This window comes from Eptatretus burgeri, chromosome 1, assembly GCF_056783735.1.
Source record: "Eptatretus burgeri isolate ZD-2024b chromosome 1, Ebu_testis_v1, whole genome shotgun sequence".
Classification (NCBI taxonomy): domain Eukaryota; kingdom Metazoa; phylum Chordata; class Myxini; order Myxiniformes; family Myxinidae; genus Eptatretus; species Eptatretus burgeri.
The window spans coordinates 99,398,308-99,414,806 of NC_140961.1; the positions used below are offsets into that span (position 1 = coordinate 99,398,308).

Sequence of the window (16,499 nt, forward strand, 5' to 3'; positions counted from 1 at the left end):
CCCCAGATCAGGCTCTCAAGTAGAAGAACGTCCTGGCAATCGCACACCAATTGTGAGACAGGGAGCGAAGCGAAGAGGTGAGAGGTGAGCAAAGAGCCAACGAAGGGGAGGGAGGCAGCGAAGAAGAGGCGAAGAAGAGAGCTAATGACTCTCCTTCGCTGTGATGACCAGAATGACCTGCAGAAATTTGGTGGGGTGATGACCAGAAAGCGATGCGCTGTGACCTGAATCATGCTCATCTATTGGGCCACAGCGGCCCTTGGCATGCCCTGCCAGGCTCTGGGACCAGAAACGTCTCAGTTGCCCATCCGCTTCGGCACGTGTCGAAGCTCCTAACCCAACACAGGGCATGCTCCCCGAGCCGGCACCACGGCCCTGAACATGCTCCGAGTGCAGTCAGAATGTCGAATAGCAAGTCTTTCCGCACCACCAACGGGCCCTGGACCAAACTCCTGGATCACCTTTCTTATGACCCCTCCTCATTGCCCCTGTCTTGCTGTAGTCTGACGACTGGATGAGGGGTGCATCAATGCTGCGTGCTCACCCAGGATGTCCCCGGTGAGATGCAGTCAAGCTATTAACGTCTGTTGCTTGGTCAAGCATCGTGCGGTGCCGAGGACAATCCCAGTTGTGCAGTACTCCTCTATATAGTGGCGAATTGTAGCGATGCAGTGGTACGAGGGGGTGTGGGAAAATTTTTCCCATGTGCGGGAGGCGTTCGTGGTCAAAGTGGTGAGGTTTGGTGAGCGAGGTGCGAAGTAAGGTGAAGTGCCGGTTGGGGATTGGCGCACAGATTTGAACGAATAAATGGCGCATGATTCGCGTACATGGGTTGTGTGGTGTGTAGTGGAGGGAGTGTGGTGGATCTGAGTCACGGGAGGCATCGTAGTGTGCTGATTATCAATTGCCTATTGAATGGCGTATGCTTGCATGCTCGTTTTGTATGATGGCTTAAAGGAAAGGGTTGGAGTAGGAATCAGAATATGAATTAGAGATAGTTACTAGGCCTAACTACGAGACCCATGCAACGCACTTCATCCTGTTAACCCATTGGACATGAGGGGAGGTCTCACTACACGAAGACGAATTAAATAACTGCCTGGGGATCACTGTATGTTGGGTGCCATTGCCTTAGAGGCATGTGGTTTTGCAGAACCGCAACAATATCATCAAAATAATTGTTACCAAATTCTTATTCAGTGTTAATATCTGATTTAAAATTGTTCTTGAATACATTACAAAGCTGAATAAAGTTAGAATCAATGCTGCTACACCATAAAATGAGAAGAAATGAAGGCTATCTGTGTTTCATAGAATTCCCCAAATTTTCGCTTTCGGTTGAAAGGGATTTACATAACTGTGTACCTTTTGTAAACTGACATTAAAATCTTTGTTGATATGGCTTCTTATATAAATAGTATTTTTGATATTCTAAACTTAATGGTATGTCCGAAATGGGGCAATCCATTGACGAGATGCATTCATTTTCATTTCCTTCTGCATTGGTGACCTTTTGACCTCCAGTGACATCATCAATAATGCAATAAAACCAATTTTCATGAATACCAAATTGTGGCTTGGGTCTAGCCCTTTCTATTGATGCCCAACATGAATGTTTTCTTGAAAGGTGTCCCAATATAAATCCCAAATGCATTTTCCCTCTTCATAATATTTTAGCCAAAATTGTTGCAAGCAATCGCTCAAAGTTTGGGCCATAATTTGAGTTCACAAGAGCTTTTGCCGAGCACACAAAATAGAATCTATGAGGAATAGACATATCCACCAAAAAATACAAAGTATAGCCATCCCCACCTCCATCAGGATTTTAGGGCCTTTGCTCACCTACAATATGCACATTTCCTTGAAAAGACAAGAGTGCAATGTTGTGTATTTTAATTTGTTTACTGAAATTCCTCCAAAACAAGGGTGAAAGTTAATGAAGGGTTTTGGGTTATATACAGGACAGAATGTAGTCGAGACTCACACGGACTCCAATCAGCCGATGCTCGAAAAATTGTCGATACCAGCAAAGCACTAACACATATATGTATACAGCCGTGGCCAAAAATAGACACCCTTGCCCTTTTTTTTTTTTTTCAAAGAATGCACCATTTCTACAAGAAAATTGTTGAATTTAAAAAAATATTTTGGTGTCCACATATGTATTTCTTGGGTTTGCAGTGGAACAAAACAAAAACAAGCAGTCATAGATTGGTACTTACGAAATCGTCAACTTGACCTCTGACCTTGTCTAATAAAAGCTGTCTCGAGAGAAGGTAGCGACGCAAACCAGAAGTTTCTACGATGATTCTGTACCAAACCATCAAAAATCGAATGTTTTGGATGTTCGACCTCACTGGGACCTTGACCTTTGACCGATTTTGACCAAAATCTAAACAGCACTAGCCATCACGCTCCTGAATCACGTGGTGTAATTTGACATTGGGAGCTTCTTCCGTTCTCGAGTTATCTATACCAAACCATCAAAAATCGAATATTTGACCTCACTGTGACCTTGACCTTTGACCGATTTTGACCAAAATCTAATCAGCACTAGCCATCACCCTCCTGAATCACGTGGTGCAATTTGACATTGGTAGCTTCTTCCGTTCTCGAGTTATCGTGCCTACAAACAAACAAACAAACAAACAAACTAACAAACAGAAACGGAAGTCATCAATATACTTACGAAATCTAAAGATTTTGTAAGTAATAAACAAGCAGTCATAGACTGGTACTTACGAAATCGTCAACTTGACCTCTGACCTTGTCTAATAAAACCTTTCTCGAGAGAAGGTAGCGACGCAAACCAGAAGTTTCCACGATGATTCTGTATCAAACCATCAAAAATCGTAACGTCGACCGAAGCAAAAATCTCCATTTCTCCATGCAATTAAACCTTAACGTAACTCAACGACGCGTCTGCTCGAGCGCACTGCATCATGGGAAGACCCGTGACGCGTCGAGTGAAATATTTTTTATACAATCTTAAAACATCTCCAAAATATCCGATTTTTACCAGAATTTCGACAACCGAGTTAAGCGTCCTAAGTGATCGCAAAAACCGAAGACAAAATTAAAATCGAAGTTAAAACGAACTCGTAACGTCGAGCGAAGCAAAAATACTCCATTTCTCCACGTGAATTTACAGAATTATGTTTGACCTCACTGTGACCTTGACCTTTGACCGATTTTGACCAAAATCTAATCAGCACGAGCCATCACCCTCTTGAATCACGTGGTCTATTTTGACATTGGTAGCTTCTTCAGTTCTCGAGTTATCGTGCCGACAAACAAACAAACAAGCAGTCATAGACTGGTACTTACGAAATCGTCAACTTGACCTCTGACCTTGTCGAATAAAAGCTGTCTCTTGAGACGTTAGCGACACAAACCAGAATTTTTTGCGATGATTCTGTACAAAACCATCAAAAATCGAATGTTTTGGATGTTTGACCTCACTGTGACCTTGACCTTAGACCGATTTTGACCAAAATCTAATCAGCGCTAGCCACCACCCTCCTGAATCACGTGGTGTAATTTGACATTGGAAGCTTCTTCCGTTCGAGTTATCATTTTTTGGATGTTTGACCTCACTGTGATCTTGACCTTTGACCGATTTTGACCAAAATCTAATCAGCATTAGCCATCACCCTCCTGAATCACGTGGTGCAATTTCACATTGGGAGCTTCTTCCATTTGAGTTATCTGTACCAAACCATCAAAAATCGAATATTTGACCTCACCGTGACCTTGACCTTTGACCGATTTTGACCAAAATCTAATCAGCACAAGCCATCACCCTCCTGAATCACGTGGTGTAATTTGACATTGGTAGCTTCTTCCGTTCTCGAGTTATCGTGCCTACAAACAAGCAAACAGACAGAAACGGAAGGCATCAATTTTCCTTATGAAATCTTTAGATTTTGGAAGTAACAAACAAGCATAGACTGGTACTTACGAAATCGTCAACTTGACCTCTGACCTTGTCTGATAAAAGCTGTCTCGAGAGAAGGTAGCGACGCAAACCAGAAGTTTCTACGATGATTCTGTACCAAACCATCAAAAATCGAATGTTTTGGATGTTTGACCTCACTGTGACCTTGACCTTTGACCGATTTTGACCAAAATCTAATCAGCACTAGCCATCACCCTCCTGAATCACGTGGTGTAATTTGACATTGGTAGCTTCTTCCGTTCTCGAGTTATCTGTACCAAACCATCAAAAATCGAATATTTGACCTCACTGTGACCTTGACCTTTGACCGATTTTGACCAAAATCTAATCAGCACTAGCCATCACCCTCCTGAATCACGTGGTGTAATTTGACATTGGTAGCTTCTTCCGTTCTCGAGTTATCGTGCCAACAAACAAACAAACAAACAGAAACGGAAGTCATCAATACACTTACAAAATCTTTAGATTTCGTAAGTAACAAACAAGCAGTCATAGACTGGTACTTACGAAATCGTCAACTTGACCTCTGACGTTGTCAATAAAAGCTGTCTCTCGAGAAGGTAGCGACGCAAACCAGAAGTTTCCACGATGATTCTGTATCAAACCATCAAAAACCGTAACGTCGACCAAAGCAAAAATCTCCATTTCGCCACGCAATTATATTATACCTTAGCGTAACTCAACGACGCGTCTGCTCGAGCGCACTGCATCATGGGACGACTCGTGACGCGTCGAGTGAAATATTTTTTATACAATCTTAAAACGTCTCCAAAACATCCGATTTTTACCATAATTTCGACAACCGAGTTTTAAGCGTCCTTAGCGATCGCAATGACCGAAGACAAAATTAAAATCGAAGTTGAAACAAACTCGTAACGTCGAGCGAAGCAAAAATACTCCATTTCTCCACATGAATTTACGGAATTATGTTTGACCTCACTGTGACCTTGACCTGTGACCGATTTTGACCAAAATCTAATCAGCACTAGCCATCACCCTCTTGAATCACGTGGTCTAATTTGACATTGGAAGCTTCTTCCGTTCTCGAGTTATCGTGCCTACAAACAAACAAACAAACAAACAGAAACAAACAGAAACGGAAGGCATCAATATACTTATGGTATGTACATACAGCTCACTGGCAGCATGCCTGGTGCAAGATGTTTCCGAACTGTTATGTACGCGGCTCGTGAAAGATATGTTTTTGCGCACCAGTACAGTACAATAAGTATCCAGCTCGCTTATTGCACGGCTTGTGGAAGAACTTGTGCCCAAATGCATCTGCAAATGTCCTCCTGAAGTAGATAACCCTTCCTATGAAGCTGGTGGCAGGATATTCACTCCAGCCACCATAAAACCACTTCAATCAACAAAACACACGAAAAACGCAAAGAAAACTGAAAAGCCACACCGTGGGGAGTATCCCCTGTGCAGCTGCCCTTCGCAAGGCAGCTCACCAGACGATGGAATTGGGGAAAAACCTTCAGGACCCCCCCCCCCCCCCCCACTCATTGATAGGAGGTAAAACACAGGGCAACTATCCTTCCTGGGTTGGATTACAGTGGTTTGTCGGGGTGGTGCTGAGATGTCGTCCACCACATGGTGGTCTCCTCGGGTTAAACTGAGGCACTCCTTTTGGGTGGGTGCCTGGAATGTCCTATCCTTAAGAGAAGATGATCACCTGTCCCTGCTATTATCTGAGCTCAAGCGCTTGAACATCAGTATTGCAGCACTCTCTGAGGTTCAGAGTCTGGATAATGGCAGGTGATTACACCTACTATTAGTCTGGTCGCTCTGATGGTTACCATACCCAGAGTTGCTGAAGCTGTGTTCAATGAGCCGACTCCCATGATAATTGAGGTAACACCGGTCAACGAGTGTATGAGACTGAGGATTTGTCACTCTTTGGGTGTCAGTTCCCTGGTCTCTTTATATGCTCAGTTACAATCAATGTTTAGTGGTTCTGTCATCAATTATAGTAATGTACAAATGCAAAGCACTGTGCTTCCATTTTGAAAGGAATACGAGTACACATAGAAACCGATTTTGAAAGGAATAAGAGTACACATCGTTAATAAAGGGCAATTCCAGCATAACGGACGTAACATTGAGACAAAAATTGCACCACTAATGTTGAAATTTTGAAAAGGTTGGCCATATTAGAGTTTCTTTATTACATATCGTAATTAGTCTCTATGGCTTTCTGATATTGGGACAAACCCCACTGTGTAGTCTACTACTAAAGCAAAAATCAACATTTAAGAGGCGTAACGGAAGTAACATCGAAATGGACACAACTAAAACTGGCCATAGCACAATTCTTAAATCCTGCAAAATAATGAATTTGTAGTATACCTTTCATTCACGGTAAGCAAACTAAGCATTAGTAGCATACTTTCTATATTCCAACGACACGATCTGTCTGTTGTTTGTTAAAATATTTTGAAAAGTTCACTGTAACGGACGTAACATTTTCGACAAAATGATAACATACATAATGAGTTACCGTTGGAAGGCGTTGAGGCAGTTCTTTCAAGATGGCCACCAAATCACGTGACATCATCCACGGAGTAAATATCGCATAAATTATGAAAATTCAGACCTAACTAAACACCGTCCAACAGAAATCCTTTTGAAAAATACATTTTCAAATTTTGTGTTTCATGTCCATTATTACGTGGAATTACCCTGAGGGTTCAATTGGAAAATATCCTTCATCACATAACCAGAGATGCGATTGTTATACATGCAAACCCGATGTTCCCAATTGTAATTGGAATGCCAGTTTTCATGTCCATCAAACCTTTTCTACACAACTCCTACCTTTTAATCACCTTGACTCAGAATATTTTGAAAACCCTGTTTTTGATTTACAATCTAATGACAATGCAAACGAAGATCGATTGATAAATTTGTGATTTGATACGTTTCGCACCAGGATAAGTGTTTGGGTAAAGAATAAAGAGACCCAGAGAAAAACACTAATGATTCTCAATCTAATAAATTTGTAAATCAATTTGGTAACGTAGACGCAGAGTAATTTTTTTTCTCGTGTACACTTTCATTCGAGAAGCATTCAAAAGAATATAAATTCTATTATTGAACACTAATAATACCCCCCCCCCAATCCCAAAGGGGTTTATCCTCCTTGGACAAATGCCGTTAACATGTATAAATAGCTTATTGTAGCATTTTGTAGGGCACTCCTTCCAGAAGTAATTAATATTATATTATAAACCCCAAACACGTATGATTACCTTCAATGATCGCCCGAATGTGCTCTCTGGTACTTTTGACTCGGCGAGCACGATGAGGATCGAACTGAGTGACTTTCGCACTGTGATTTTGTGAGTTTTTTGAGAGAAGAGAGTGATTTTTGTGAAAAGCCCAATGTGAAAAGTGAGGAGGCCCAATGCAGAATAGTGTACGACCCTGCTGATTCCGTGTTAGAATAGTGCAACAGGTGTAAATTGACTGTCCAGACACACAGAAATGTGAATCAACTTGTTGCCAACTCTGGATATGGATAGTATGGCCGCCATGACAGTTTACAAAATGGTCACCATTAAATACACTTTTCATCATATTTCAGCCGCAAATTGACATGAAATTACAAAATTAGGGTCGATTTCCATGTTTTTGAGCATGCGTGAGCTGATGGGAGTATAGAAAAAAACATTGCTCCATCCATTTTCTTAAAATAATATGACTTGTTTTTCACTATATTATTTTTAAAGAAATGTTCAGGCTCGAATTAGAATGTCTGATTATACAAACCACAATCAATGAATTTTACAACTTTGCTATAAAATGAACCTAAACTACATAACTGTGTTTTTCTGTTACCCAGGACGAACTGAAAAATGAAAGCCGCAAGATTTCTCACAGGGGGTTCAAGGGATCGAGAAGAAGAAGAGCATGTAGACTGGAATAAATGCTTTATTTGCCAGGACAGTTCAAAAACTAGCAAGTCAACGCTACTTCGAAAGACTAAAATCGTTGGTGTGAAAACTGTAGCTGAATGTTGCAAAGAAAGAGAGAAATATAATGACGCTAAATATGTTGACTCATTCTCAAGAATCAGAAAATATTCTGCACCGGAGCACGTCGAAAAGATTCAATGGCACAAATTCTGCTATAGTGACTTTACTCACGCACAAAAAATAGACAGACTGAAGTCAAGGATTCAGCCACAATCTGTGACTTACGCAGAAGAGATACCCACAACATCAGGTTCCTCAGAGAAATACCATGTCCCAAAGTCACTCAGATCCGCGCACAGCGCTATGGATTGGTCAAAATGCGCTTTCTGCCAGACTGACATTCCTGGAAAAGCTGGTGTCCTGACAAATGTTGAATTTGATCACACATCATCCAGGATGCTTAGTTTGGCCCAATTTGACCCCACCATGCGTCACAGGTTTGCAGGTGTTTGACTTGATGGCAGCTGAAGGTAAATATCACCTCAAGTGTTATGTTTCTTTTCGCAGAAAGTATAAAAAGGAGAGTGGAGAGAAAAACCAGTCTCCTGAAAGCATCTGTTTCAGAAATGTGATGAACCAGCTTGAGAAAGAGCTGCAGAAGGGACATGTGTTTACCCTGAAAAACATCTGGGAACACTACAGCATGCTGTTATTGAATGATTTTGGAATTGAGGCTGGAGCCTACAAAAGCTACAATTTCAAGCAGAAAGTGGAGGTTCACTTTGGTAGTGACAAGGTGACATTCGTGCAGCCATTGGATGTCACAAAACCCCTCATAGTTGCGTCCTCAACTGTGACAAAGTTTGCCATGAGAACCGCCGTGAATGATTTATCTGAAGAAGGTGAAAGTTCTGAAGAAGATGAATTGGCCCAGTGCAGTCTGCCTCATCATGAGAACGAAATCCTTAGCTGGATCTTCAGAGTGGGCATAAAGATTTACAGTGACGTAAAACACTCTCCAGGGCATAGCATTATCGGTGGACTGAACACAGAAAATGCAGAGCGAATTGTACCTGAAACCCTGTACATGCTTGTAAAGCTTCTTTGTGGTGGTGACAGCACTGACAAGATGGACAATGAAGAAGCAGATGAGACAGATACCAAGAACAAAGTTCTGAGCATCTGCCAAGACATTATTCATGTGGCTTCAGGAGGCAAAAAACTGACCCCCAAACACCTGGGCCTTGGCCTTGCTCTTCACCAGGCTACACGCTCAAAAGAGCTTGTCAATCTTTTTCAAATCTAACAAATCTGAAAATTGTACTTGGGTGTTCTCACAACACTTTTCTCTTCTGCAAAGCAAAGTAATTTTGTGTTAGAAAGAATCTGACAGCTGTTGAAATAACCTTTGACTGACTGTAAACCCATCTCCATCAATAGTGCTAAACATTTTCTTTTTCACATTTGTTGCTCGTATGTGCATTTTCAATTTCGTCTTTAAGTTGTCAATTATGTGAAAAGTTGTGATCCAGTACAAAAATAAAGCACAAAATAGTGTTCCTTGTGTCAGATTACATAGTATTTCACAATCATGACAAATTTCTGGCTAGTACAATTTGCAGTAAGAAAAAGACTAAATCTGATGGCAGCCATTTTGATTACTGTCATGGCGGCCATAATATTCAGATGCAGACTTAGCAACAAGTGGAACTAGACTTGGTCATGCCTCGACTCTTCAAAAACACCAGTTGCACCATTCTAACATGAAATCAGCAGCGAACCTATTTTCTAGGCGAGCTACAGATTTTGGCTTCTAGACTATTCACTTGGTGCAAGCTGAATAAGCACAAATTTAATGCATTAAGGAGAGTGGGGAGAGCGGGACATGAGGAAAGTGGTGGGGGGGGGAATACGAGGGAGTCAGTGAGTGGGGTGGGGATCGGAATAATTACCTCGAGGGTAGTGGTGAGGAGTCAAGTGTGGAGGGAAGGTGGGGAGTGAGTGGAGGGGAAGGTGGGGAGTGAGTGGAGGGGAAGGTGGGGAGTGAGTGGAGGGGAAGGTGGGGAGTGAGTGGAGGGGAAGGTGGGGAGTGAGTGGAGGGGAAGGTGGGGAGTGAGTGGAGGGAAGGTGGGGAGTGAGTGGAGGGGAAGGTGGGGAGTGAGTGGAGGGGAAGGTGGGGAGTGAGTGGAGGGGAAGGTGGGGAGTGAGTGGAGGGGAAGGTGGGCAGTGAGTGGAGGGGAAGGTGGGGAGTGAGTGGAGGGGAAGGTGGGGAGTGAGTGGAGGGGAAGGTGGGGAGTGAGTGGAGGGAAGGTGGGGAGTGAGTGGAGGGGAAGGTGGGGAGTGAGTGGAGGGGAAGGTGGGGAGTGAGTGGAGGGGAAGGTGGGGAGTGAGTGGAGGGGAAGGTGGGGAGTGAGTGGAGGGGAAGGTGGGGAGTGAGTGGAGGGGAAGGTGGGGAGTGAGTGGAGGGGACGGTGGGGAGTGAGTGGAGGGGAAGGGGGGGAGTGAGTGGAGGGGAAGGTGGGGAGTGAGTGGAGGGGAAGGTGGGGAGTGAGTGGAGGGGAAGGTGGGGAGTGAGTGGAGGGGAAGGTGGGGAGTGAGTGGAGGGGAAGGTGGGGAGTGAGTGGAGGGGAAGGTGGGGAGTGAGTGGAGGGGAAGGTGGGGAGTGAGTGGAGGGGAAGGTGGGGAGTGAGTGGAGAGGAAGTAGTATGTTTGTGTGCACACACACAAGATTATGTTAGGCTAGCGTAGTGGGTCCAGCAGATCAGCCAGACAGTGCTGCTGATTGATTCTATATTCTAAAGGAGTCACAAACGTTTTCTCACCACTATATCGTTTTCAGCCCCATCTCTCAATGGTGAAGAATCACCACCAAAATTCCAGTATCTGGAATCAGATCTGGATGTTAACCAAAAATCGAATCAATTTGTCCGTGCCACACACCCAAATTGTCCACCAAGTTTATGAGCAGGATATCTCAAAAGGTGATGGACAGATTTGGACAAAAACTGAGTCGACAGGTTAAGTATGTGAAAAGACAAATTGACAAGGTTTTGGTGAAGACCAGATCTGGATCCAAGGTTTCCGCCCACCCTCCCCCCCCCAAGTGATTCTTCACCATTGAGAGATGGGGCAAAAAACGATTTGCAGTGTTGCATGACATTTCAAAATGTTGTGGACAGGTTATGACAAAACTTGGTAGATGAGTTGGGTAGGTGACAAGAACAAGCCAATTTGAGATTTAGGTTAAGTCCTGGATGCAAATCTGGCCTATCAGTGGGATGCAAAAGGTAAACTGTTCAGGAGGAGGAGAGGAGATTGGGACCATACTCTGTGCAGAGTTTTGGTGCTGTCGAAGCAGTCTCCTTGGCTATTGGGCACAATCCTGGACGGGTCGCCACTCCGACACAGGAAAACAGTATGCTGGCACTCATTTTGCCGACCTCGGAAGGATGACAGGCTGAGTTAACCCCACCTGGTATCAATTCAACAGCTGAGTGGGATTTGAACTCAGGACCCGAGGATCCAAAGCCCGCCACCCTAACCATGAAGCCAACACCAGGCATAAACTGCTCAACTGGCAGTGAAATGTGCTGGACCGAGTGCCGCTCTAATTTTTTGGTGCATCAAGTTCTTCTTATGCAAATACTGCAGCCTAAAACACTGGACAAATACCAAATACTAAACCAATGTGACGAGACGTCATCATGCGGTCGGTGCTCCGGCGATCATAGCCATGGATTACAATACGATTTTCCAGTGGTAAATCTGCCAAAGTTGACAAAGTAGTGCTCCACAAATTTCCTCAACCATACACATTATCCCAGCATTCAATGACAGAAAGACAACATTGAAAGAAGACACCTACATTAATTTGGTGGGGGGGGGGGGGAAAGAGGGAAAGGTGGGCTTGGCAACACACACCGAGATATCATCAGTCTTGTCTTGCACGATTCTCTTCAGCCATGTGACAAGTTCCTGAAGTGCCCCAGTATCACCCAGCAACACTTGCTGGGCCTGTTGTGAGCGCAATGGTTCAACATCTGTGAAGTCCTGCTCCCAAACCGCATCTGCCCAAGCTGTGAGCATATACATCGATATAGTCAGCATTATATTTAAAAAGATTTCTGATAAAGTATGTTGGAAAATAGATGTGTAATATATATATATATATATATATATATATATATATATATATATATATATATATATATATATATATATATATATATATATATATATATATATATATATATACAAATCAAGATAGCCATGTAATCAAGATGTAAACTTTTCTTTAGAATCAAACACTTATTCTGGAACTCATTACACTTGTAAAGGCATACACGTAAGTGATATGCACGATGTTGATGCTTCAAATCTAACCTGAAATTTCAAAACTAAGCTCGTATTTTATCGATTGTAAAAAGCAAAAGGATACTTGGACTTGCTCTTCAAGGAATTATTCAGCTTCGGACAGCTATGTATCGCACCAGGGTGGAAGTGGAAGTGAGCTCATAACTTCAATGTATATATTTCAGAATCATTGTTCTTAATAATGTTGATCGTCAACTTTTCTGGTCTCGAAAGTGCTCTTTACGATGGATGTCCTCGATATGCAATAATCAACATTCTGTGCAGCAAATATTCTGTAAATTTCAACAAGCTTCATGTTTTCCTTAACCAGAAAAAAAAAAAACAAATAAAGAAAGAAATCAACTTCCCTCAATGATCACTTATCTACATGTGCAGTCAATCTTGTCTCTGCATCACGCTGTTCAATTGAGTCTTTGTATATCTACGTTGGGGATCGTGAGAAATCCAGCTTGCTGAGGTTGCACACGACCAAACTCTTCACATCAATTAATGTTGTCAAGCACATCCATGTCGGTGAGCTGACCTGATCATCTCCGAAATGCCAGAGTCCTCCCAACCCCGCCGCTTGTTTGTGTGCCCCTCTTCAGTATCCATCCACCTCATACCCCCCTTTTATGCCTCCCCTCACACCACCTCCCAATGTGTAAATCTCAAACATCTCTCAATATTGGCTGCTATTGATAAACTGGACATTTTCTGGTGAACAGAATCCTCCCCCACAGAACATTCCAGACTCCTTCGTATCTCTCCCTGGATACTGTCTCCTCCAGTTCAACAGGTCTGAACCCGGTCCCAATGGTGGAGATGCACTTTACATCAAGAACTACATTTCTCACTGCCAACATACTGCTCTTACACCTCCAAAACCCCCAAGCTGTGGGAGTAACGTGTACCCAAAACTCCAGGTGTACCTTTCGCTCGGACTTTCCTACAGCTCCCAACTGGAGTTTGGTGATGTTGTACCATCCTCCCAACAGTGAAAACTCCATTTACATCTCTCTCAGCCAACATGGACCAACATTTAACCGCTCATCCAAACTATTCTCTTCCAACGTGGTGAGTTCAACTGCCCGCCATGTAAATTGCCTGCGTGTTTGTAGCTGTCTAATCAGAATTTAGTGAGGGCCACATCTAGAATATTGTGTGCAGTTTTTGCACCACAACTCAGGAAGGACATAATAGTTTAGTAGATAGCAGAAAAATCATGCAAATTATGATACAAGCATCAAATTTGGCATTTCTGTTCTGCAGGGCTTTCTGATCAAATCTGCCCAATTGGCCATTTGAAAATCCAAATTTTTAAATATTTAAAAAAATAAAATAAAACCAAATAAATTTGAAGTTACAGCTGGCTGAAATTCTTGAAGCGCAAGTGAACATCCCAGACAGAGAACCAAGGGGAGATGCAGTCATCATTGATGGCTCAGCACTTATCAATGCCCTACCTCCACGCACTTCAAAGATATTTGATGACTATGCTAAAGAAGACATCATCCCAAAGGTGGAATCCTATGGTGCCAGGTACGAGAGGGTGGACGTAGTGTTTGATGTGTACAAGAAGTCAAGTCTGAAGTCCGAGGCAAGGTCGAAAAAGGGGCAAGGAATCAGAAGAAGAGTGACAGGAACCAGTAAGACCCCAAGTAACTGGAGAAGCTTTCTTCGAGATGACAGCAACAAGACCGAGCTGTTTCACTTCCTTGCGGAAAAGATGTGTGAAGCACAGACCACAAGCACAGTCATTGTCACAAAAGGAGAAGATGCCATTAGCAACACAAGGAAGTCACTGGATGCTGTGTCTCCATGTTGTCATGAAGAAGCTGACACTTGAATATTTGTACACACCAGGGATGCAACGACGGATGGTAGCAAGTCCATTATCATTAAGGCTAATGACATGGACGTACTAGTCACAGCAATATCTGTACTGCCATCCTTACAGGAACTAGGTCTTGAGAACATGTGGATTGCCTTTGGCCAAGGAGCCAAGGCGCGATGGATTCCAGTCCATGAGGTAGTTTCTGCAATAGGGCCTGAGAAAGCGAGAGGGATCCCATACTTCCATGCATTCACTGGATGTGACGTCGTGTCTGCCTTCCACGGTAAAGGGAAGAAAACTGCATGGCAGACTTGGAACGTCTTTGATGATGTTTCTGAAACATTCACCAATCTCAGCCAGCATCCAACATTGATTCGTGATCTTGACTTTTTTGAAGTTCTTTTTTTTTTCAAAACTTCGATTTTCAAATGGCCAATCAGGCAGATTTGATTAGAATCCACTGGAGAACAAATGTGCCAAATTTGATGCTTGCATCATCATTTGCACGATTCCTCTCAAAAATTGCTGTTATCTGCCCCACTATAACTGGCAACAAGAGGGTTCAGCACACGGCGACTGGAATGATTCCGGGGAAAACGAGACTCGGATATGAGGAGTAGCTGAAGGATACAGGGCTTTATACACAAAAAGGAGGTGGTTATGAGGAGATATGATAAAGGTAATGAAGAGTATCAATAAAATAAGTGTAGATGAATTATTCAGCAGATGGAACAATGATAGGATCAGGGGGCATAGCCTGAAAGTAAAGAGGAGTACAGAGAAGACTGTAATAACGCAGGGGTCTTTCACATAGAGAGTATGTAATGGAATGATCTCCCTGGAAAGGTAGTGGCAGTCGGCAGTACATAGGTTTAAATTGGAATTAGATAGGTACCAAGAATCATGGGGCACAGAGTGGTATCGGGATATTGGCGGTACTGGAAGGCAGTGAGTATAGACGGGTCATTGTGTATTTCTGTACTGATTGTGATGTGTACGAGAGAGTCAAATCAAGTCAAGTGCTGGTGTGCGATCGGTCTACCACATTCACCCACCCACAGCCAGCCACCACATTCACCCACCCACAGCCAGCCACCACATTCGCCCACCCACAGCCAGCCACCACATTCGCCCACCCACAGCCAGACACCACAGCCACACACCACAGCCACACACCACAGCCACAGCCACAGCCACACACACACACACACACACACACACACACACACACACACACACACACACACACACACACACACCGTAGCCACCCCCCCCCCCACACAGCCTTCCTCCTCACCCCACAATTAACACCCCGATGTCCCCGTGCTTGCCCCACTTTTTTGAGCCCTCCTCCTCACCCCATCATCAACACCCTGATGACTTCGTGCTTGCCCCTTTCCTGAGCCACCCTCCTCCTCCTCCTCACCCCATGAAATTGTCATTAACTTGACGGATTTATTTATTTATTTATCTGGTGCTGGTGTATCGCAGGCAAGACAGTCCGAATGGCCTCTTCCTCCGTGAAATTTCTTTGCCATTACGAAAAACACCAAAGAACCTTCAACACAAGCAAAGCGCAAAAAAAAATATCAAAAGGGACTCGTGACCGGTTTGTATCTTCAGATATCAAGTTAATCAGCGATTAGCACACATGAATAAATAAATACAACCTCGATTGGAACATTAACTCCACCGACCATCGTTACGAGGTCGAACATAACCAAAAAAAACAAAGGAGACTCTTTAAAAAAAGACAGACAAACCTTTCTCAAGCACCCCGAGCATAACGCCCCGGAATCCCGCCATCTCGTCCTTCAAACTCTCTCTCCGTGCGCAGGCGCCTTGAACCATCCAACGTCACTTCCTGTCACACGGTCACTTTTGCTTACGAGGATTAATAACGGATTAAATATTGAGTGGAGTCGATAATCCGCCGTCAAGTTCTATTTTCGAACATCATTCTGCAGCGTTTGTGTTTTGTTTTAAAATACGAATAACACAGGAAGGTTGGACGACAGCGAAGCTGAATTACACGTGATTAATACATCATTAATGCGTTGGTTGTTCCTTCGTTTTCCGCCCGATCTGATCTCCAAATAATCCCCTTGATACATGAAACGTGCGAACCATCTGGTAAATATATTTGCAGTGCAGAAGCTGCTGCTGCTTTGAGAACAATCACACTTTAAAAGATAGCAGGCGGTGTAGAAAGCTGATGTCAAAGTAACGTTCAAGCAAAATCAGACTCGTTATTTCACGATGTCCGGGCGATTGAACCAACATGCCGGCGATAACTCACCTTTACGTGAAGGAAACTCACTCATTCATCAACACCACACTCACTCATTCATCAACACCACACTCACTTATTCATCAACACCACACTCACTCATTCATCAACACCACACTCACTCATTCACCAACACCA

The 16,499-nt window shown here is 43.4% G+C and overlaps 1 protein-coding gene across 2 annotated transcripts in view; it reads right to left on the reverse strand.

Moving 5' to 3' along the window:
• Nucleotides 1-15,938, reverse strand: part of NCAPD3 (non-SMC condensin II complex subunit D3) — a 248,830-nt gene extending 232,892 nt beyond the window's left edge. For both annotated transcript variants that reach the window (XM_085893013.1, XM_085893010.1), the window contains exons 1-2: nucleotides 15,835-15,938; nucleotides 11,803-11,957 (exon numbers count right to left, since the gene is read on the reverse strand). In XM_085893013.1, coding sequence (XP_085749139.1) covers nucleotides 11,803-11,957; nucleotides 15,835-15,922 — 243 coding nt within the window. In that variant the 5' untranslated portion in view covers nucleotides 15,923-15,938. The remainder of the gene's footprint in view (nucleotides 1-11,802; nucleotides 11,958-15,834) is intronic.
• Nucleotides 15,939-16,499: the final 561 nt, after the last annotated feature.